The 24,864-nt window shown below is 37.3% G+C and overlaps 1 protein-coding gene across 1 annotated transcript; it reads left to right on the forward strand.

The window, feature by feature from the left end:
* The first annotated feature begins 2,955 nt into the window (after positions 1-2,955).
* Positions 2,956-24,411, forward strand: CMAS (cytidine monophosphate N-acetylneuraminic acid synthetase). Its single transcript, XM_043565041.1, has 8 exons — positions 2,956-3,329; positions 10,899-11,041; positions 11,188-11,343; positions 16,602-16,735; positions 18,450-18,544; positions 18,912-19,083; positions 19,883-20,036; positions 23,822-24,411. Exons 1-8 carry the CDS (start codon positions 3,070-3,072, stop codon positions 24,010-24,012), a joined length of 1,305 nt encoding a protein of 434 aa, XP_043420976.1. The 5' UTR covers positions 2,956-3,069; the 3' UTR covers positions 24,013-24,411.
* Positions 24,412-24,864: the final 453 nt, after the last annotated feature.

Raw genomic sequence — 24,864 nt, forward strand, 5'->3', positions numbered from 1 at the left:
CTACCTCAGCACATGCACTTCCTTCACTATACAAACCACACTCTACACGGTTTGCCTGTCTTCCCATCAGAATTCTAAGCTCTGTGTCTTGGTCATCTTGCTTTGGTATTTTTAAAGTCCAGCACAACACCCACCTTACAGAATGCAATGAATGTGAACAAGTAATGAATGAAAGGACCCCTCTGTGCATTATGTTCATATACAGAACCATAAAACAAGAGTTAATATAAAAATATGTTCTTTCACTATACATATGAATGAATTATTATTTGGCAACAACACTTCACACTCATCTCTAAGGGAAGGATGAATCCGAATATTTGCTTTGAGGGTGGTTTATTTTTATTCCTCCACACTAATCTAAAGGCAAGCTAACATTTTTTCCCCTGGTAAGTCATTCTTTCTCTTAAAAAAAAAGTTATTGTATTGCAATAAAAATACTTAACCTGAGATCTATTGTCTTAAATTTTTAAGTGTATGATACATTATTGTTGACTATACGTACAATGTTGTAGAGCAGATCTCTAGAGTTTATTCATCTTGCTTAACTAAAACTTTATGCCTATTGATTAGGCAGAAGAAAAATACATTAAATAAGCATTCTCTAATTTTACTGAAAAATATATTTTTAAAAAAAATGTTTATTTATTTTTGAGAGAGAGTGCATGCAAGTGGAGGAGGGGCAGAGAGAGAATTTCAAGCAGGCTGTGCACTGTCAGTGCAGAGCCCAATGCAAGGCTTGAACCATGACCTGAGCCGAAATCAAGAGTAGGATGCTCAACTGACTGAACCACCCAGGTGCCTCTGAAAAAAATATTTATCATACTTCCATGTGCCATATATGGAACTAGAGGAATTATTTTCCACTTTTACTACCATGCTCTCGCTGTCTTGCTCTCTCTCTCAAGATTGAAATCAGCCACTTCTCAAGTCTAACCAAAACTGTACTGTAACAATACAAAGAACACAAAATGCTTTATTATCATAAGACTGCAACTATAAACAAAAGAATGTGTGGGCAGAGACTGGGAAAGTAATACGAAATGCAGTTCACTGACATTTACTGAACACAAACTCTGACTCACACAGTATTCTAGATGCCATTACAAAGAAGGAACAGTCTTCTTGGAGTAGTCCACGCTCTCACAGCATTTATGCGAATTGCTGCAATCCCTTTGATAAGTAACATCAGTGGCACCTGTCATGTCTCCACTTTGGAGGACACCAGTGTGTCACAGGAGTCAAACTACTGCGGTGGTGGAGGCCCAGTAGGGTTTATGGAACCCTAGAGAATTACTGTGGAGAATGTCAGCTGTATCAGTAGTGGGAACTAAGGTTGTTATTGAGGCGGAAAGGAAAAAGAGTTGTGGTGTGTAAGAAGCAGTAGATGTCCTCCTCACATGGTTACCAAAAAAAAAAAAAAAATTAGTTGGTGTCTCTGAAGCACAATAACTGCAAGGGTTCTATTCAAAGAGCCAGTGTGTGGGGGCAAATTGACCATTTGGCCTAGACTTCTGGGATGGTTCTTGGAGCCTATATCCTCTCTCCAGGCATGCACTGATATATTCATAGCTATCCTTCCCCACATTTGCCAGTGTAGCACCTTCTCCCAGAACCAGTCCCTGGAAGGGTTAGTCCATCAGCCACCTCACAGCCAAAGAGAAGTGAAGTTTCCAGTGCCCCTCCTAAGATCTAAAACACTAGAGGCTTGTTGTCTCCCTTTCAGAAAGAGTCAAGACCTGAGAAGCACAAAGGCCTTTTTACCCCCCTTGATAAGAAACAGCAATACCACTTCCCATTCCTTCTGGATACATTAGTCTCTATGAGACAAGGAGATTCTTTGTATTTCTAGATTCAGGCTTGCAAAGTGGTGAAAAACAAAATGTGTGTTAGGTCAGAAACACTTTCCCAAAAATCTGTAAAAAAGAGATTGTGTGTGCATGTGTATACATGGTTTTGAACTTCTTGGTGGACTAAGAGGCTTAAATGATACCATCGGGGCTCTTTCTCTCTTCTCCCTGCATGTTTTGGCCCTGATTTCTTCTGTGTGAACATCTGTCTCTCAGCCCATTTCAGAACAGCAACCCCCCCACTCTCCCTCCCTCATCCTGCCCCGAGGAGTCAGAGTTATAGTGTTCTTAGTACCCGAAAACTCAGCAAGAGAAAAATCCTTTCCTCTCCAGAGTCTCTGGGAAGGATTCCAATGGGCTCTGCTTGGTCACATGCCCCTCCCTAGACCACAGCTAAGTCAGGCAGATGAGATACTATATTGACCAGCTCAGGTCACACACCCATGGCTGCAATGCAGAGGATGTGAGTGAAAGCCCCACCAGATAAGGCAAGTAACAATGTGTAAAAGGAAAAGATGTTTAGCAGACAAAACAAAAAATAACAACAACCAAAAACACCAAGAATAGGTTGTTACTACATTGCACGGGAATAGTCAAGGTTGATTTCCAAGCTTTTGATACTAGATGTTTAGTGATGATAGAAAATGCAGAGGTAGGAGCAGTTTGAGCCCATATGGAGAGTTGAGGTTTTAGACGTTGAATTTAAGGTGCCTGTGGGACATTCGGATGAGGTGATCTCTTGGAAATAAAGAGTCAGGAACACAGAAAGATATATGTTTAAAACGTAATTTTAAAATACGGGATTGATTTGTGTCAGGGTGCATCTTAATGTGCAGTGGGAAACCCTTTACAATTCTTAAGTGGGGAAGTTCTTTAGCAATAAATCTATAATCTATGTTGCCTATTTTAGACACCTCCGTATAGTATCAACCCCCTCCCTCTAGAAGCTGAACTTCTTTGCAGTTATCTCTCAACTCTCACCGCCTGGCGTGTGTTTGGGGTCGCCCTGCCAGAGCCTCTTTGGCCTGTGGATCCAGGCGAGGTGGCCCCGGACCACAATTCCCGGCATGCCTCGCGAGGGGCGGCCCCTGGCGGAGGCGGGGCCAGGAACAGCCACCCCCGCGAGTTGTCGGGCGGGGAGATCGGGCGGCGCCGAGCTGAGGTAGCGAGAGAAGAGCTCCCGGATGTGGAGAAGCTGGGGAGAAGGCGTGGGAGGAAGATGGACTCGGTGGAGAAGGGGGCCGCCACCTCCGTCTCCAACCCGCGGGGGCGGCCCTCCCGGGGCCGGCCGCCGAAGCTGCAGCGCAACTCCCGCGGAGGCCAGGGCCGAGGTGTGGAGAAGCCCCCGCACCTGGCGGCCCTAATTCTGGCCCGGGGCGGCAGCAAGGGCATCCCCCTGAAGAACATTAAGCACCTGGCGGGGGTCCCGCTTATTGGCTGGGTCCTGCGTGCGGCCCTGGACTCGGGGGTCTTCCAGAGGTGCGCATGTGCGAGAGTGGGCGGCGCGGCCTGGGCGGGGGTCGGGACGGGGAGCCGGGCCGCTGGCAGAGCTGGGGCTCCCAGGGCAATTGTTATTAGAAGGGGTGTGCAAGATCCGGGCTGTCTGGGCCCCGGTTGAGAGCCCAGGGAGGAAGTGCTCCAGCTTCTTCCTTGTTCCGTAGCTGCTAATAGTCTTGACCTGGGACAGTTCCTGTCCCTGCCCTTGAGAATGCCTTGCGTAAAAGGGGAGATTTTCCCTTTTCAACCGTGTCCGCCGCCCTGGTTGACTCACAGGGTAAAGGAGGCCACCCCTATGAAACGTCTGCGGTAATATGTGAACTCTTGTACACAGAGGCCATTGGGGTTCCCCTGGTGCTCAGCCTCTGATAACCACTTGGTGCCGATCGATTAGGGAGGCATCGGGTTCATGAATGGAGTGAGGTGTCAAGGCTTTCGAGTTTAAAGCTCAGCTTGGAGATCTCTTTCTGACCTTTGAAAAATACTCCAAGCTATGTGCCTGTGAGTCAGCACAATCTAAAAAGCTACCTACATTTGTACATAGGTAAGAGATAGTGAGAAAACGTACAGCAGGCTGTTTTATGATATGCTTCTAAATGGTTTTTATCATATCTTTGGAACCTCTCTGCCCTAAAGACAGTTTTAATTGTTCACCATTCAGAGCCATTACCATATGCCATTTTGGTCAGGAGTTACAAGCTGATGTCATTCATAAAAGAAGATAGAATTCAGTGTCAGGAATGAGTTTACACATAGTAACTTCACGCTAATTGTGCTTCAGTTTGTTACCGTGGAAAGTAAATTATTTTAACTTCTTGATGCCTGGGTTTTTGGTCTTTAAAGAGATGATTGTTTTTGGAGCAAATTAATTGCCCACATTAATATGTGGGTAAATGATTTTCATTAAACTAGTCTTGTTTAAAAAAAGATACTCCCAAAGTAAGAATTTACAAATTTTCTTAATGTTTTAATCCAAACGAAGCCCTGGGTGGAGCAAGGTAAATAGGGGCAGGCACCCAGATGATAACACTAATGTAGTAGTGTAGTAGGAAGTGTGCAAAGCAGAGATAGGAAGGACTTGGGGATTTGGTTCAATTCAGGAAACATTTACTGAGCCGTAATTTCTGCCGTAGACACCTAAGGAAACACCAAGATGAAGTGACATGGTTCTTGTCATTGGGGAGCTCACAGGCTTTGGACATTTTCTCATCCCTACAAAGAGTGCACACTGGGGGAAAAAAAGAGGACTGAGTGAGGGTGCATCCAGACAAGACAACTGTGATATGCCATTTCTGTGCAATGAAGTAGAGATCAAAACTTACATTCACAGTAGATTAAGAACAAAACTCATTTACAACTCTTAGGTAGCATGTCAGGAAACTCCTTTCAACCTGGCTTAACAAAAGGTAAGGCTTGTTTCAGGTACAATGAGATTCAAAGGCAAAGAACGATTTATTCATTCAGCAAATATTTATTGACTACCTACAGTAACAGGCACTGTTCTGTGTCCTTAACCAGAGGTTGTAACACTAGCAGCAGTGGGTTCAGTCCCTAGTCTCAAGGAGCTTGCGTTATAATGAGAAACAGGCGGTATACAAACAATATATACTATATTGGGTGTCGATAAATAGTTTCAAGACAAATCAAGCAAGGTAAGGGAATGGTGCCAGTGCCCTCCATCACCAGAATCTTCTATTTCTTGGTTCTTCTGGGTAGGCTCTCCCTTTATGGTGTCAGGTGGCTATGCTGAGTACCGCAAAACAACTTGGCGCGGAAGAACTTGTTCGAACTCTAGTATGGTTTCTAGCAGCTTAAGGCCATGTTCCTAGGATGATCCCAGCCCCCCAACCCCCTTAAGATGGCTGAGAAAACTCAGTGCTGCCAGGAGAATTTACTGTTTGTTCCAGGGACAACCTGGTGACAGGCAGGGAGCCTCTGAACCCCCTCTCAGAACAATTACTTTAGAAAGTTTTCAGTTACAGCCCTCTTCACCATGCTTCAGAATGTAAATCTACCATCCAAAACTGTTTCCTCAAGGACCTGAGAGCTATCTCTTTGAAATGCAAACATCCCAGTAGGTAACTCTCACTCCCTCCCAGTCCCTGTGGGAAAATTAAGGGCCTAAATTTGATGGGCACCTTGCTTCAATTTGCACCTTGCTGCCCATCCTAAAGTTAGAAGTGTGCTTCTGATCTGGATAAGCACCAGTTGACAAATCCAGATGGTCTAGTCACAAGGACTGACCTCCTTTAGCCCCGACACGATACCTTTGCCTTAACACACCCGCCTTTAAGAAGTCTCCAGCCTTTGTTTGGGAGGAATTTGAGTTAGTGTATGCCATCGTTAACAAATTAAACCTGACCTTATCTGCATTAGTGTCCAGCTTTGTCTATCCCCTTATTTTACTGTTCCTATCCTTCCAGGTTTCAGTCCAGCCGAAAAGAGCTGCCCTCTTTGCAGCTTTAAAGTCTCTTTGGGTCATCCTTGAGCCAGTCACTTTGGCTAAAACAACGCTTGTATTGGTACAGTTTAGTGGCCCCTTCCACTCTTGGAGCCGGTGATGGAGCGCCCCCTAAAGCACCATGTGACAGTTTCATCAAGAGAGAAATTGGAATATGATCACCAAAGGGCAATAGATGGTGGGAGTCAAAACCCAACAGATAGCCATTATAGCAGACATAGGGGATTTTGCTACGAAATTATTGGAAATATATGTATATATTAAGCAGCGATTTTCCTGTTTCCATTTATTAAAATGCATTTGTACAAAACTCCATGAAAGAATAAATGATTCCTGAGAACTTTTTCTGTACCAGTTTTATGTAATACATCTAGACTAGAGTATAATCATCTTGACAATAGGAATGGTATTTTATACTTCCAGCCACCTATGGTATCTGCTACTGTACTAGTAATAGAATTTGAAGACATAAAACCAGTATTTTCCTTAACCAGCAAAATGAGCATACTCTGACTCCTGCCTTCTCAAACTTACAATACTATATAATAATGTGATTTTACTGTTTAGTTCACATAGCTGTCTGCTATGTGGCATCATTTCTAGGGATCTGGAAAGTTTAAAAAGGTAATAAAATGGAATAGCACTACTTCCTTACTGAAGCTTTTGCTGATCCCCTCAATGGAAAGCAACTGTGCCTTTGTTTTCTGCACATAGCAGCATTGTTCATACCTTCTTTAGTGCGTGCACTATTGCAGCAAAGTACAGTCGTAGACCCTAGATTTGAATTCCTAGCTTCACCACATGTTAACTGGAACTTTGGGTAAACCACTTAACATCTGTGCCTCAGTTTCCTCATTTGCAAAATGGACTTAATTATCTGCCTCATAGGCTTGCTGAGGGAATTAAATGAGGTAGTGGTATACACCGCCCTTAGAATAGTGTCTCTATATAGTGTGTGATCCATCCTTGACGTTTTCCCCTTGTATGGAGGGTTTTTACAATCTTCAACTCTTCCATGAGCCACAGTTACCTTACTTGTAAAATGAGAAAGTTGTAATTATCTTCAGAATTCTTCCTAATACTAGCATGCTTTGACCTTGAAGAATTAATGGAATTGTGGCTTTATTCTATTTCAGGGGTCCACCCAACTTTTCCTGTAAAGGGCCACATGGTAAATAATTTAGGCTTTGCAGGTTGAATGGTCTCTGTTGCTCAGTTCTGCTATTGTGTGTTGTGGAAATAGCCATAAATTACATAAGTGAATGAACATAGCTGTATTCCATTAAAAGTCTATTAACAGAAGTAGGCAGGCTGTGAGCCAGATTTGGCCTGGGCTGACCCTTTCTTTAACAGGTTGAAGAGTTTCTTGTGAGCAGGCACTCATTTGTCTTGGTATGCTTAATGTATTAGAACCTCAATTAAAATGTGTTAATTTGGATTTAATTGATTTATTCTAAAGCTACAGTCTCAAGTTTGGAGCAATGTTGCTGCCCCTGACCTCTACTTTCTTTGACAAATATTTACCCTAGGAAGGAATTGAAGGAAATTATAGCTGCCTGATTGTGTTTTTCAGGGCTGGAAGACGCTTTGGAGATTATTTTGTTCAAAACCATGATGTAGTAATTGAGGTAGATTTTTCTGGCCTGCGCAGAGTCAAAGTTAACGATACTTTCCAAGTTACTAACTTTGCATACAAATTTGGATAATTAGCAGTTGAGGAAAATGCTGAGATAATTTTTCAGTTAGTAAAAAGTTATTGTTTGAGATGAGTTTATAAGAGCCTGATTTTCAACAGTGGTCCAGTGCTGTGTTAGTAAACCTCAGAATAAATAGATTTTGTAAATGTTGCCTAACATACTTGGGAAAAAAACAAACATGAAGTTTCATTTCTAGGGTGTGGATTTATGATTAATGACAGGCCTGTGCTGTAGTGTCCATGAAATGGCAGTTTATGATTTGAAATAATGTACGTAGGCTTCAGGGTTGATATTCCTGTTCATCCTGTTAGATGTTGTATGACTTCATTTGAGGCTAAAGCCATTAGCATTAGGCTTTGACATTTACTCTGTACTGGTTTTAAATTTTATTAGGCCTCTTTATTCACTTGCTCATTCTTTCTTTTTTGCTGTCCCTCTTCTGATTCCCTTAAACCAAAAGAAAATTATCTACTTACGTAGTCCCTTTAATAAATGATGATCATTGTATTTTAAGTCTACATATGCGATGCTATTTTCATACATACAGATTAGACATTTGGACCTTTGAAGTTGTAAAGGCAGAACTTCAGTTTCCCTTTCCAACAGAGCCAGTGTGAGGATTAAATGAGACTATGTAGGGGCGCCTGGGTGGCTCAGTCGGTTAAGCGTCCCCACTCCACGCTGACAGCGTTGAGCCTGCTTGGATTCTCTCTCTCCCTCTCTCTCTCTGCCCCTCCCCCACTCATGCTCTCTCTCAAAATAAATAAACATGAAAAAAAAATGAGACCATGTAGATGTTCCTTTATTACCATTCCTATTTTATTATACCAAATAGCTAACATTTATGAAATATTTATTATGTGTGTCGTGGTTTGTATTGTCATAACAACCATATGAGGTAATTACTATTATTATCACCTTTTTTTTTTTTTATATCGCCTGCATTTTAGTGAAAATCGAGGCTGAGGGAGATTATGGGTTTTACCTAAGGTCATACAGCTAACATGGTAGAGTCAGGATTTGAACCCATTCCTTCAGATCCCATGCTATTGACCATTTCTTGTTTAATTTATTAACAAATATAGATTGAGCATGTTATGTATCAGGCACTATAAAAACACTTTGTAAGAATAAAGCATTGTAGAGAGGTTGGTCATTGCTTTCTTCTCTTTCCCTGATGGTTTAAAGGGAATTTGAGTACTGTGTTGGCTGCTGTCTCTACCGATAGGTTGAGAACTGAAAGTTTCTTAAGAAAATGGACTGTTATCTCCTGTGTCCAAAATAGGACCTGAAACATAGTAGACACTCAGTAAGCATTTAATGAATGAAGAAATGAATGAATGATAAAAGGAAGAAAAGAAAAACAAGCAAACCTCTTCCAAAACCTCTACCATTTTTAATTTATATTTTAAGCATTTTTTTTTTAATTTTTTTTCAACTTTTTTTTAAATTTATTTTTGGGACAGAGAGAGACAGAGCATGAACGGGGGAGGGGCAGAGAGAGAGGGAGACACAGAATCGGAAACAGGCTCCAGGCTCTGAGCCATCAGCCCAGAGCCTGACGCGGGGCTCGAACTCCCAGACCGCGAGATCGTGACCTGGCTGAAGTCGGACGCTTAACCGACTGCGCCACCCAGGCGCCCCTATATTTTAAGCATTTCAAAAATATCATTGGAGTCTGTGGTGTTGAATTTTCATTACAGAAAATCAGAATAATAACAACTTTAGTGATCTATTTCAATTAGTGACATAAATTAGATTTCTTTTGCTTGTTCACTTCTTACTGTATTTACCATCTTATTTTACCTTCACCTTCTCTAATTTAAAACTAGGTTTTCATTGGTACTTTGTTATATACTTTTGACTGTGACATTTCTCCAGGAGAAATCTGCCTTCAAATATTTCAGATTTGAATATGCATTTGGGAGATGCACAGAGTGACATCAGTAAATGTGAGACACCTGACCCCTAGCCAGTGGCTCATCTTGTTTACTAGGCTAAAGGGAATAACTGATATTAATAAGTGAAATCTGGAGATGTTAGAAATTTTTCTTTAGTTTCTCACTTTCTTTTCACTCTTGACAATTGAGGACAGACATTTGAAACATGCAGTTCTTCTTACCCCCAGTAGATGTTGAGTGAAGGTGATAAAAGAAAAATAAATGCATATGCCAAAGACTGTACGTCGTTAAACTATATTTGTTTTGTTTTAATGTTTATTTAATTTTGTGTGAGAGAATGAGCAGGGGAGGGGCAGAGAGAGGGTGGGGAGCAGCAGATCCGAAGCAAGATCTGTGCTGACAACAGAGAGCCCGAACTCATGAACCATGAGATTGTGACCTGAGCCTAAGTCACACAACTGACTGAGCCACCCAGGCGCCCCCATTAAACTATCTTTGTATAAGATCACTATTAAAAACATTGTGGCTAGATTAATATTCACATCTTTTGTTTCTAGCAAAGGAAATTTGTAAAGGTCCGGGATACTTAACTTCAATAGAGACTAGCACATTACCCCAAAGTAGCATTTTACCCCTAGTCATCATCTTACAAAGTTTAAATGGGGAACTGTGTAAGAAGTGGTTAAAGGAGCAGTTAAGTTAAACTTCCCAGAGTCCATCGAGTCATGTTCCCATGTCTGTAATTGTTGTCAATGGGTATAACTCAGTTGATTGTGTATTCCTATTTTTACAGTATACCCATTGTTAGTTGGCAAAACAAGAGAGTTGGATTGCCTGATTATTTTGAGCCTAGACTTGGGCCTTTAGTTGCTTCTAAGCTTGAAATTTTTTCAGCTTCAATGTTTGGCAAAGCCAAATCCATTTTTTTCTTAGCAAGTATATTAAAATCCTTCACCAAATAATTTGGATTTGAATGAGGAATAAGAAAAAGGATCTTCTTTATTTCCTTTAGATTTGAACTTTACCACTACTGTTTTACTTAATATACCAGTAGCCTTAAAAATACCAAATATCACTTTTTTCCAATTTTATAAAACTAAATCTAGGGCTACATACATAACATTTATTTAAATGATATGCATAATACAAATATAAATATTTCTATATGTAAGCAAATATTTCCATTAGTGACATAAATTTTGCTTTTACTGTTCACTTTTTACTGTCTTTACCATCTTCTCATCCTACCTTCACCTTCTCTATGTTAAAACTAGATACTTCATTTTTATTCAGACATTTAAAGTTTATATACAAAATACTTTATAATTCTTTAAATTTTATAATACTTCAGCTCTGCAATTATTTTTTGATGGCATAAAAACTACTCTCATATTACGTAAGCTGTATTTTGGGGTTGCAGAGCTCCTTTTTATATTTAGTGGTTTCTTTTAATGATTTGGCTTTTTATATTTATTTTTTAATATCCATACAGTGTGTGGGTTTCAACAGACCATGATGAAATTGAGAATGTGGCCAAACAATTTGGTGCCCAAGTTCATCGAAGAAGTTCTGAAGTTTCAAAAGACAGTTCTACCTCACTAGATGCCATCATAGAATTTCTTAATTATCATAATGGTATGAATTTGATAGTTTATTCAAGATGTTATGTAATTTCTAACTTGCTAATTGTTTCATAAGACTTGTTTTCACATTTGAATTTAAGATCTTTTATTTCTCACAAAGAACTTTGATGTTCTTTTCATTTGTTTTGTCTTTTTAAGAGGTTGACATTGTGGGAAATATTCAAGCAACTTCTCCGTGTTTACATCCCACTGACCTTCAAAAAGTTGCAGAAATGATTCGAGAAGAAGGATACGATTCTGTTTTCTCTGTTGTGCGACGCCATCAGTTTCGATGGAGTGAAATTCAGAAAGGAGGTAATCTGTCATATCAGTCCTTATTTTAGCTTTTATGGAGAATCAGCTTTTTCATAGGTAAATAATCCTTAGGCAGGAGGGGAGCAGTAAAAGAGACCACGTGATTCTTAACTGTAATAGGCAATGACATTTATAATCAGTTCTAAGTCTTGTGATTATTGAAACAAGACAGACCAAATTCTTTGCTTTAACTTTTTATAAATGGACGTTTTAACACTATTTGCCTTTTGAGGCAGGCAGGCATGTCATTTTTTTTCTAGATGTGAAATAATTCTTTGTCCTAGACTTGCTTGGTAAATTCCTAAGTTATATTGGAGTCATGGGAATAGAAATCAACCAAAAAGTTCTGGAGGACCTTAAGAATGAATTGTAGAATTACTTCTCAAAATATGTAACTCCTGTATAAGAAGAGTTCCATAGTATTTAGCTGGAGCCAGATTTCTAGCTAGATAAACTAGTAAAATATGCAATAAAGAATAGGATGAACAACAAATAGGGAAGTGTTGGAACATGCGTAAGGAAAGGCAATGTGATTTCTGTTAGGTGCCCTGACATTTGTTGAATATAGGAAAGCTGGCCTAATTGTCTCTAACATGTGTAGCTTAAAGGAGATAGTAAGGAAGATGCAGTGAAACTGGAGACAGTGCAAAAACAGAGCAATCAAGAGGATAAAGAAGGACTGAAAATAAGACTCTTCTATCTCAACATATGAATGTTATCCAAACCAATAAAATGTACCAGTAAATATACTTACTGATTGACTTCATTCAGTATATGTTTATTGAGTATCTTCTCTGTGCCAGGTTCTATGTTAAGTTATATGTATAAAACTTTGAACTTATTTACCAAATCTCATAAATTCTTACTTCTTTTTTTAAAAAATGTTTTTCTTTATTTATTTTGAGGTTGGGGAGGGGTAGAGAGAGAATCCCAAACAGGTTCCACACCATCAGCACAAAGCCCAATGCAGGGCTCGATCTCACAAAATGTGAGATCATGACCTGAACCAAAATCAAGAGTCGGATGCTTAACTGACTGAGCCACCCAGGTGGCCCAGAAGTTCTTATTTCTGAGGAAATAATTTCTAGGAAGAATCTATTAAAGCTTTAAAACAAGTTTTTGAAGCAAATCAAGGAAGCCCAATGTTAAACTGAATATTGAGATCCATATGCTATATGATTAAAGAAGTTCAAGAAATATGTACATTAAATAGATGACAAAGCCATATAAAATATATCCATAAGTATTTTTAAGAAAATTAGAAATGTTTGAATAAATATCTTTTAACACTGAGACGTGAATGTTAGGGATAAGAGCTTTGTCTTTGTCATATATTTTCCTAGAACCACTGTAAAACAGAATGCTATTAAGAACAAGGATTCTAACCTAAAATGGTATTTCTTATGATTCTGTTCTTATGTTCCTTGTTTATTAAATCACTACTACTAAACATGCTCCTGGATTAATCAATATTTGAAAAATCCTTCTATTTCATATTGTATAACTTTTTGTAATCTTTTTTTGTTGTTATCATGCTAGAACCTTACCATCTAATATAGTAGCCTCTCATACTGTCAGCGCTTGAGTGTGGTTAGTCCAAATTGAGATATGCATTAAGTGTAAAATACATACTAGATTTCTAGGATTAGTATGAAAGAAGCATATGCAACATCTCATTAATAATTCTTATATTAATTACATGTTAAAAAACATTTTAGATACATAGGGCTAAATTAAATATACTATTACAGTTAATTTCACTTGCTTCTTTTTACTCTTTTTAAACTGTAGCCATTAGAAAATTTAAAATTATATATGCGGCTCACACTATATTTCTATTCAACATCACTCTTCTAGAGATTACACTTTGTACCCTCAGTTTGTTATAGCCTGCCTGAATTTGTATTTTCACAAATAATTAAAAACCTTACAAAAGTAAATTTCTATTTAGCCCCTGCTGTTTTGTACTATTATTGTTACATATAATTCTCTATATATTATAACTGCACAATACATTGTGGTTGTATTTATTTTAAGCAATTACTGGTATTTTAAAAATTATTTTAAAATTATCATTTACCTCCACCTGCATATTTATCTTTCTCTGTTATTCTTCATTTCTTTCTACTTATCTCTGCTTCTATCTTACAGTGTATACCTGTTAGTAACAACTTCTTTCAGCTTTTGTTTGTCGAAAGATGTCTATAATTCATCCTTATGTTAAAAGGGTACTTTCATTGAATATAAAATTTTGATTTACCTTTTTCACTTCAGCATTTTAAGATTGCACTTGTAAGATGTTATCCTTTTGAAGATGCATCTTTAACGTTTCATTATTTCCTACCATCCATTGTTTCTTTTAAGATATCAGCTGTTTTTCTGATCATTGTTTCTCTAAATATAATGTCTTTTTTCCCTTTTTTCCCTTTCCCCTGCTTTTAAGATTTTCTCTGTGTCTTAATTTTTCAGAGTTGACTCCCAATTTGTATTGCTGTGGGGTGGGTGTGTGTGTGTGTGTGTGTGTGTGTGTGTGTATCCTGTTTAGAATTCTTTAACCTTCTCATGTTTATAGGTTAATATCTGTCATCAGTTTGCAAAAATTCTGCGCTGTTATCTCTCCAAATATGTCTTCTGCCACATTTTCTCTCTCCTTTCTTTCTGGGACCCAGATTTAAGTGTATTTTAAACAATTTTAAGCCTGTCTCTCACAGTCTGTTCTGTATCGTTTGTTGATTTTCTCTCTGTGCTTCATGTTAAGTAATTTATGTTGACATATTTGAGTTCATTGATCATTTCTTCTGACTTACGTAGTACACTGTAAATCCTGTCCAGTGAATTATTTCAGATATATGTTTATAGAATGTACATTGGAGTTATTTTTTAGAGATTACATTCTCAGTTGAAATTCTCCATCTTTTTTTGTTTTTCAATCTTTTCCTCTAATACCGTTAACATATTTATGATATTTATTTGAAAATCCTCAATTGCAGGTTCCAACATCTGAGTCATTTATAGTTCTGTTTCTACAACTGTTTTTCTCTAATTATGGCTAATGTATTTGTGCCTCTTCATCATGACTCAAATTTTGTCATATGCCTGACATAGAGACTAGAGTACAGTTGACCCTTGAGCAACACAAGTTTGAATTGCACAGGTCCACTTATATACAGATATTTTCCAATAAATACAGTACAGTACTGTAAATGTATTTTCTCTTCCTTATGAGTTTCTTAATAGCATTTTCTTTTCTCTAGCTTATTTTAACAGTACATAAACAGAATATGGGTTAATTGACTCTTTATGTTATTGGTACAGCTTCTGGTAAACAGTAAGCTCTTAGAGCTAAGTTTTGGGAGAATCAAAAGTTGTATGTGGATTTTCAATCATGTGGGGGGTTGGTGCCCCAGCCCCGGCATTGTTCAAAGGTCAACTGAATATATTATTTTCCTCCAAAAGGACACACCCTTTCTTCTATCAGGCAGATGGAATATGGAGCTAGTCACTTTGATCCAGTTAGGAGTTGTGCTGGATTCAAATTTTAATTTCCCTTTACCTCTTAGTGCAGGTATCTTGCCAGGAGATAGATCTTGTATGTATTGCTAGTAATAACCCCATGCTAACAGGACCTTAGGATCTAAGCACCACAAAACCTCTAAGCCCAGCCTTGCAACCCATCCCTAGCTTCTTGTGCTGCAGTACACTCAGCAGAAGTCCTGTAGGGGAGTAATTGGGTAGGAAGAACTAGCTCTGTGTTTGGGATCCTACAGAAGACAATCTGTGATTCTAGTCCAAAGGGCCCTGACAAACCTCTGGGTTCTCCTTACCCCAGTAGAGCTCCTATGCTTATGCCAAGCTTGATCTTTCTCACTTCTTCAGAGTCCGCAAACATCCCTAGGGAGAAAACAGCCACTGATCCTTGTTCACTTAAGAAAGACTTGCCCCTCTCGTTGCTTTTCTTCAGACTGCCACTTGAATTCTTTAGTCTGTTTATTGCCTGTCTCCACCACCAGACTGCACACTCCAAGAGAGGAGAGGGAGCCATATTCATTGCTATTTATACGCTGCCTATAAAACTATACTATATGTAGCTAGCTATCCAATGTATATTTGCTGAATACTTTTCATAGATTATATCAAACACTGATGGGGTAGAATTGAACAGAGGATGGTTTAGTTAAGGAAGTAAGTGGAAGTTGTTTCTAAAAGCCATTACACAGATAATGACAGCCAAAAGTAAAGAAAGATTCTGAGGAATCACCAGCATTAAACTCACAATCATGATGCATATCATTACACATCCATAAACACAGTTTTGGGAAAAATACAGTGAAAAAGCAAGAAGATCCCTATTTCCCAGTACTGAGGGCTCCATCTGTTACATCATGTTATAATCACTGCTGTTGATATTGCTGATATTGCTGATATTGCTGTTGATATTGCTTATCAAACCAAGGATAAGAATAAGTAAATAGTATTTATTATTAAGTTTAGTATATTTTTTAACTCTGGTAAGAGTAATATACAAACATTTTTATCAGCATAAAAGTATTAATAATTTAATGAGGAAATCTTCAGTTTTCTATAATCTATGAAAGTAATTTCTCAACCACATTATATAAACACATACATTGTATTTCTATAGAAGCAAATAATGAGAAATAGATTAAAGCACTCAAATATTAAATAAGGATATTTTATGGCAAGTTCAGCCCTTTTGAAGCTACCTTAAGGTTGCCTTGATGTCCTCCCAGAATATTATATTAGTTTTTTTTTCTTAAATCTTTATTTATTTATTTTTGAGAGAGAGGGAGAGAGAAAATCCCAAATAGACTCTGTGCTGTGAGTGCAGAGCCCGATGCAGGGCTCGAACTCAGGAACTGTGAGATCATGACCTGAGCCAAAACCACGAGTCAGATGCTTAACTGAGCCACCTGGGTGCCCCCCAGAAAATTTTATTTGTATAAATGCCTTAAAACCTCAATTATTCAGAGTTCATTTATAAAATACTTTATTTTTCTATGATTAGATAATAAGTAGTATAAAGTAATTATAATTATTACATATTGCTTAATAATTATCAAATATAATTAGCAAAGATAAATCATCAGCATTATTAGAGATTTTGTTCCTTTAAAAATCTATTTAGCTATTTATCAAGATAGAAAAATATTTTACATTTTCAGGTTTTTTTTTTTAATTACTAAATGAATATTCAGTATTCAAAGGAATGTAGACTTACTATAGCTTTTTGCTTTTAGTTCGTGAAGTGACTGAGCCTCTGAATTTGAATCCAGCTAAACGACCTCGTCGACAAGACTGGGATGGAGAATTATATGAAAATGGCTCATTTTATTTTGCTAAAAGACATTTGATAGAGATGGGTTATTTACAGGTTTGTGCCTTCATTTTGCAAAGATCTTTTAAATCATTTTGTATGTATACCTCCTCAGTTCTAAGGAAGAATTACAGCACAGTTCATAAAGAAAAGTATCAATCCCCAGAGGAAAGGAAATAACCGATAAGATTTATCTGAGGCATTTATCCTGTAGGTTTACACTAAAGTAATCTTTGGAGTCCATTCAGTAGATATGCAAGGAATTCTGCTACAACTGAGAAATGAATCAAATATTAAATGTTGTATATGTGTCCCGACTTTCATTTTATTCCATTCAAACTCTGTTTTTAATCTATGGTTTGGTTACTGTCACATTGGTTGTACAGTTGAATAAAAATCTATTGCTTTCAAAAAGAGACAAAACAAAAAATATATTAGATATGGAAGTGCACCAACCTGGGTGTCAGGAAAGCCAGATTATAGTTCTCTCTTTAACTGTGTGGCTTTGAGTGTACATTTTAATCTGTTCTGAGTCTCATTGCTCTCATTTTAAAATAAAGGGTTGGGAACGTCTCTCATATCTTTAGAGCCTACATGGTTACATCATATACCATTTGTTCCTTTTAGTTAATAGCAGTTATTTATTCAGCACTTACTGTGTGCCAAGGACTATACCAAACACTTTATATAGGTTATCTCATTTAATCTCCATAGCACTGGAATAGAGTAGACATTCCTGCCCAATTTTACAGAGGAGGGAATGGCTGCTTGGAAAAGGAAGTACTTGGCTCAGGGCATAAATAGGTAGTAAGTGGTACTTTTGGGATTTGGATTCAGGTCCTTATGTTACTCAAAATCAGCATTTAAAAAACTCTCTACTCTCTGTAGTAAAAATTCCAATGTGACTCATGCTCTGAGGTAAAAGTATTTTTAACAGTCTCCTGGCAGTATCTAAGCAAACTGTAGACTGTTTAGTTAAGTTTGAGTACTCAGGAAAATTAGGTTTGACACAGGTAGATATCACCCTTTCCAAACTCTTTGCTAAGGGGACTGTGTTTTGACCCTTTCCTAAAAGGTAGAGAACAATGAAGTATCTCATCATCATAAGATTTATGAAGAGACTGAGAATTCTAAAAAATGAAATTTCCCGGTAATTGATTTTGACATTCAAAATATCACAGTCATAGGAAAGGCCTCCCTCCTTGCCCCCAGATCCCAGAATTAGGAAACTGTCCCTCCCTTTGCCCACGTGTGATCCAGACAGTTATTGTCTACCCTCCCTGTAGTTCAGGGATCTAAGACAATTCTGTACAATAGATACTACAGTTCTTTTTCTTCCATTGTCTTGCCACTCAGTTGCAAATTGGAACATAAGTTCTGAGAACATTTATGCTGCTTTTGGATGATGACAGGAGAGACTGTCAGAAAAACGGGATACAGTTAGGGGGTTTCTAGAAAATTCCTCATGGTCAGAATATTGGAAGATGGGTATTTCTGCTTTATTCAGTCTTAAAATAGAAATCTACTTAAAGAAAAATGGGAAGCTTGCACTGCGTACATAGAATTTGAACAATATTATAGTGTATAGTTTGAATATATAGGAAACAAAAAGCTTTTCCCTGAAAACAGTTATTTATTGTAAGTCACTGATTTCACTGGGTTTATTTTTGTCAGTATCATAGAAATGAATTCATTGTTCTAATTAGAAGAAACTTTCTGATATGGTGAACGAATGTTAAAACAGTACTCATGGCATTTATACTATCTTTAGGGTGGAAAAATGGCATACTACGAAATGCGAGCTGAGCACAGTGTGGACATAGATGTGGATATTGACTGGCCTATTGCAGAACAGAGAGTATTAAGGTAAAAACAAGACTTGCATAGCCTTTGCACTGGACCCTGACATATTTTTAGTAGATACATTGAGTTGTGCTTCTAGACACTAATTTCTGATACTCCAGACATTTTAGGATCTTTGCAATTAGTTTGTTCATGTGAGGAAGACCTACACGTAAAGTATACTTATAGTTGGCTTATTCAGTAACTTGAGAAACACATGGTCTGGTTAGACCACTGTACTCAAAGTTCTTGCACTAGAAGCTGAAGTGTACATGTGAAGGGTAATGTTTGAATGAATGGGAATGGTTACTACGTTTACTGGTATTAGCCAGTTGAGAGGGAGTAATTAGTATTGTACTTGTACTCAGAGGTCTATTTTGGTTTCTTTTAGATATGGCTATTTTGGCAAAGAGAAGCTTAAGGAGATAAAACTTTTGGTTTGCAATATTGATGGATGTCTCACCAATGGCCACATTTATGTATCAGGAGACCAAAAAGAAATAATATCTTATGATGTAAAAGATGCTATTGGGATAAGTTTATTAAAGAAAAGTGGTATTGAGGTATGTGCTCCCTGAATATAGTGATGTTTTTTAAGATGATGATTCAGGGTCAAAGAACGTGTGAGGGAAATAAGAGATTTAAATTTTTAGTATTATCTATTAAAATATCTGAAATTTAGCCTTCACATGACTAGAAAATTATCATACTTTTAGATGAATAAAATTAGAAATTTGTCAATCAACAAATAATATTTCTTATTTATTCAGTAAGTATAAACATATTATTTTTAAATAGGAGCTATCTAGTAATTCCCATAGGATCTTTCACTAAAAAAAATTTCAGAAAAAGTAAGTTATCAGCATTAAAAAAAAAAAAGCAAATATCTTTGTGGATTTTTAAGATGTAACCTATTCTTATGATTGATAAATTTGAATTCAAAATAATTTAATATTTAGTATATTTGTAAAAATGAAAGCTAAAATAGTTTCTAGTAAGATTTACTAGAAATCTTTCATATGTGTTCCTAAGCAGCACAAGAGACAAGTTATAGACTTTCCTCGGGGTAAATCGAATTATAGGAGAATCTTAAATTAGTGTCAGACAATGTATGTTATATTTTTTTAACCAACAGATAGGATCCTTTCCACTGTAAACAGTGTCTTTATTAGACTATTAGAAATACAATGTTGTAAAGATTCATCATTTTAAAATATCTGTTGATTTTACTTAATTGGTCTTTCAGGAGACTACTCATTTGTGACTTGTATTATTTACCTGGTGTTATTTTATTATGAAATAGTTGATTTCTTTTTTTTCTCATTTTGCCCTCCTTTCTCTCTCTCTCTTTTTTCTTTTAAGGTGAGGTTAATCTCAGAAAGGGCCTGTTCAAAGCAGACACTCTCTTCCTTAAAACTGGATTGCAAAATGGAAGTCAATGTACCAGACAAGCTAGCAGTTCTGGATGAATGGAGAAAAGAAATGGGACTGTGCTGGAAAGAAGTGGCGTATCTTGGTTGGTGTCTTATTATTCAGCCATGATAAAGTGGGCTAGGGGTTTGTTTTTTGGGGTTTTTTTTGTTTTTTTGTTTTTTTTTTTAGAAATAGAGAAATAATGGGGTGCCTGGGTGGCTCAGTTGGTTAAATGTCCAACTTTGACTCAGGTCGTGATCTTGTGGTTCACGAGTTTGAGCCCCGTGTCTGGCTCTGTGCTGACAGCTCAGAGCCTGGAGCCTGCTTCGAATTCTGTGTCTTCCTCTCTCTCTGCCCCTCCCTGCTCATGCTCTGTCTCTCTCTTTCTCTCAAAAGTAAAGAAACTTAAAAAAACTTTAAAGAAATAAAGAACTAAGAAAGAAAATTCCCAAGATTGGCATAGTTGTAGAGAAATAGGAACTCTCTTACACTACCAAGGAAAGTATTAAATTGGGACACTCTTGGGGCGCCTGGGTGGCTCAGTCGGTTAAGCGTCCGACCTCGGCTCAGGTCATGATCTCACGGTCCGTGAGTTCGAGCCCCGCATCGGGCTCTGTGCTGACAGCTCAGAGCCTGGAGCCTGCTTCCGATTCTGTGTCTCCCTCTCTCTCTGACCCCCATTCATGCTCTGTCTCTCTCTGTCTCAAAAATAAATAAACATTAAAAAAAATTTTTTTAATTGGGACAATCTTTCTAGAGGTTTGTTTGATAGTATATATCAAGTGTATCCTAGTAGAATGATTACTAGCACATGCTTTGGAGTCAGACCACACTGCTGACTAGTCAGTTTTGGTAAAGTAAGCCTTAACTTCCTCACCTGCAAACTGGAAATGCCAAGAGTACCTATGTCATAGATCTATTATTGTAAGAACCAATGAGATAATCTGAGTAAAGTACTTATCAGATTCCTAACATATAGGAATATGAGATACCTATCCTATCCTAACATATAGAATACCATGGATAAGTTTTGCTCTTTTAAAATATATCTACTGTTAACCCTTAAATTCCAAATCTAGGAAGGAAATTGAACAAATGTGCCAATAGTGGAGGAAAAAAAAAACCCACTTAAATACCCTGCAAAAAATAGAATATGCACAAAATGAAATAGTGCATAATGCAAATGGATATGATGAGATGTCACAAGATTTTCACTTCGGCATTTATTAAATATACCATGTGCAGGCTTGATTGGTTGCTGGGACTTACTGCTTACAGAGCATGCAGTCAAATGTCTAATTTTAGATATTACTGATGACAAGTTATTAAAATACATATAACATAAGCCATGTAAGAAATAAATATTTACAAGGGTAATATGGGCCTCTAAAGAAGAAACACAGAAATGCTGTGGGAGCATGTTATCTGAGGACTTCAGGAATGGCCTTTGAAGCACATGTGACAATTCAGTGGAGAAGAATACTACAGAATCCTTGATAGAAAATGATCCAGTTTTTGTAAGAAGAAAACAATTTTAGTGGAACGTATAACAGATTCTAGATATACTTATTATCTGCATGACCTTAAGTGAGGTTCTCTAAGCCTTGGTTTTCCTATTTATAATATATAATATATAATATTATAATACAAATCAAACTTTATAAGGCCATTGGGAAGAAAATTGAAGATAATATAGAATTCCTATTATAGTACCTGCAGATAGTAATAACAGTGTGTATCATTTATGTGAGTAAATTGTGGAATTATATATGTGATAATATAGTGATTATCCATAAAAACTGGTAAGTAGGATGATACTGATTTGTTTTATGCCTTTATTTTTAAAAAATGTTACTACCAAGAAAATGCATTACTTATGTAACATTAAAAAAAAAACTACAAAAAACAGAGGTTAGAAAACAAGAAAACAGAGAATGGACTCCAAATTTTAATTTTAAAATCACTATTTTAGGGGCGCCTGGGTGGCGCAGTCGGTTAAGCGTCCGACTTCAGCCAGGTCACGATCTCGCGGTCCGTGAGTTCGAGCCCCGCGTCAGGCTCTGGGCTGATGGCTCAGAGCCTGGAGCCTGTTTCCTATTCTGTGTCTCCCTGTCTCTCTGCCCCTCCCCCGTTCATACTCTGTCTCTCTCTGTCCCCCCAAAAAATAAATAAAACGTTGAAAAAAAATTTTTTAATCACTATTTTAAATATCAGTGATTTAAAATCACTATTTTAAATCACTATTTTAAAAGCACTATTTTGTATGGGTCACATAAATGTATAGAAACTTATTCCTTAAAAATAACAACACTTATATAAGTAAATTTTAATAAATACATCTTTGTTTGAAGGGTTACACTATGCAAAGAAATGCGAACTTTAATTTTCATCATCTTTCAGTGAAAAAATTCAGATTTCAACATATTTAATAACTTTTAAAATTTCAGTAGATAAGGGGTGCCTGGGTGGCGCAGTCGGTTGAGCGTCCGACTTCAGCCAGGTCACAATCTCACGGTCCGTGAGTTCGAGCCCCGCGTCGGGCTCTGGGCTGATGGCTCAGAGCCTGGAGCCTGTTTCCGATTCTGTGTCTCCCTCTCTCTCTGCCCCTCCCCCGTTCATGCTCTGTCTCTCTCTGTCCCAAAAATAAATAAACGTTGAAAAAAAAAATAAAAAAATAAAATAAAAAAATAAAATTTCAGTAGATAAATGTGGAACAGATTTAAAACAAGTAAACTCTTTTTTAACCAGCATTTTATTAGTGTAGTTGGATGTAGCAATAATTATATTCAGAATGGTGAATCTAACGTACTGGGAGCCTGTGAAATTCATCCTGTCAATACAAAAGAAAGGGAGAGAGAAGAGCAGGCAGGTTGAGAAAGGATGTAGTTTTGTCAGTGTGATGGTAATTCTTCGACAAATGAGTGAAGAGGGTACCTGGGTGGCTCAGTCGGTTAAGCGTCCGACTTAGGCTCAGGTCATGATCTCATGGTCCATGGGTTCAAGCCCTGCGTCGGGCTCTGTGCTGACAGCTCAGAGCCTGGAGCCTGCCTCGGATTCTGTGTCTCCCTCTCTTTCTGCTCCTCCCCCACTCATGCTCATCTCTCTGTCTCAAAAATAAATAAACATTTTTTTTTAATTTAAAAAATGAGTGATGTACAAATCAGAGGGAACTATTATAGATTAAAAGTATGTAAAAATACATATCAACAAAATGCAGTATGTGGACTTTGGCTTCCGATTGAAACAAATCAACTATAAGAAAATTTGAGACAACTGGGGATATTTGAACACATACCAAGTTACTAGATGATACTAAGGAATTGTTGATATTGTTAGTTTGATGATACTGTGTCACTTTTTAAAAATATATACTTATCTGTTAGATATATACTTATGTATTAGAGATAGATGCTGAAGAGTTTTGGGGTAAAACATGATGTCTAGGAATTCCTTAGCCCTCTCTCTCTAAAAACGAAGGAGTGGAGAAAAGATAAAAATATTGATAAATAATCCAAAACATCGAAAAGTATTCCACATGAACTTGGGGTTCTTGCATGTGTTTAAGATTCTTTTAAATAAAAAATTTAATTCATAATTTGTATATAGAATTTCTAGTAATTCTAATATGCATGGCAATCAGAAATTATAGGCCATTCTTTTTTTAACAGGTAAGAGTTTATTTTGAAGTGCTTAGGAAAAACCTTAGACCTCAATTACGCTTGTAAATACTTGAACATATTTGTTCCACCGCACCCATGGTATTCTTACATGAGTGCTTGAGGTCTTATTTAGGTTACCAGAAGTACTTACTGGTTGCTTTTTTGCGTTAACAAAAAGAGTATTCTTTGTCTCCTTGAATATTCAACCGGTGTTTCTTTTACTCAATAGGAAATGAAGTGTCTGATGAGGAGTGCCTGAAGAAAGTGGGCCTAAGTGGCGTGCCCGCTGATGCCTGTTCCACCGCCCAGAAGGCTGTTGGATATATTTGCAAATGTAATGGTGGCCGCGGTGCCCTCCGAGAGTTTGCAGAGCACATTTTCCTACTAATGGAAAAGGTTATTAACTCATGCCAAAAATAGAAATTACTGTAATGTTAGGAAAGAAAGTATACAGCCTTCTTCAGCCACTTTTATTTTTGATTAAGTACAATTCCATGTTGTAATGTTACAGAGAGTGTGATTTGAACTGTGATGTATCTTAATATATTTTAAAGCAAATTGTCACTCCAAAACATTCTGAAATAATTGTGCTCTACTTTTCTCCTTATGCAAGATAATTATTTAGAGATTAATACAATCTTTCTCAGATTTTTAGTAAATGCAAGTAAGAATATCATCAAAATTGACTTTGTATTGTACCCTGTAAAACTGTGTGTTTGTGTGCTTTTAATGATGCTGAGATTTTATTTATTTGGGGACAGTGTGTCTGGTAAGACATGCCCTTCTATTAATTAATAAAATTACATTTCACAAACTTGATGAAAACTGTCTTGTTGCTATAGAGGAGACTTGCCAAATATTCCATGATTTCCTTTAAACACTGACCGTGCAATCAGCACGAGAAACAAGCCACTAAACACCTGACATAAAGCATCTGATCGTACTTTAGGTATGTATACATATAGTGTGCACTACATGCAAATAGAGATATCCAAAAAAATTCATATATTTGTGAAGATTGTATATTGGTTTGGAGTAAACCATTTGCAGTTACCTCTGAGGTCAGGATCATTTTATATACAAAATTTGACTATCACCACAATTTTAAGCCACCACAAAGTACTGTCCTATCTGCTTAAATTCCAAAAGTGAGGCGTCATCTCATAAATGTGGACTTTTACCTAATAAACACTAACCACTTCCTGTGGAACATTTACATCTATTTACCCTGTAAAAAGAATTCAATTCTGGCAAGAAGCAAGTCATTCAAGC

This window comes from Prionailurus bengalensis, chromosome B4 (genome assembly GCF_016509475.1).
Source record: "Prionailurus bengalensis isolate Pbe53 chromosome B4, Fcat_Pben_1.1_paternal_pri, whole genome shotgun sequence".
NCBI lineage: Eukaryota > Metazoa > Chordata > Mammalia > Carnivora > Felidae > Prionailurus > Prionailurus bengalensis.

What these genes read in the sequence shown, in the direction of transcription:
- CMAS (XM_043565041.1), top strand. Translation starts at nt 3,070, where the DNA reads ATGGACTCGGTGGAGAAGGGGGCCGCCACCTCCGTCTCCAACCCGCGG. An exon ending in TAGAGATGGGTTATTTACAG is followed by an intron (nt 16,736 to 18,449) that starts GTTTGTGCCTTC and finishes TACTATCTTTAG; the next exon opens with GGTGGAAAAATGGCATACTA. An exon ending in GAAAGAAGTGGCGTATCTTG is followed by an intron (nt 20,037 to 23,821) that starts GTTGGTGTCTTA and finishes TTTACTCAATAG; the next exon opens with GAAATGAAGTGTCTGATGAG.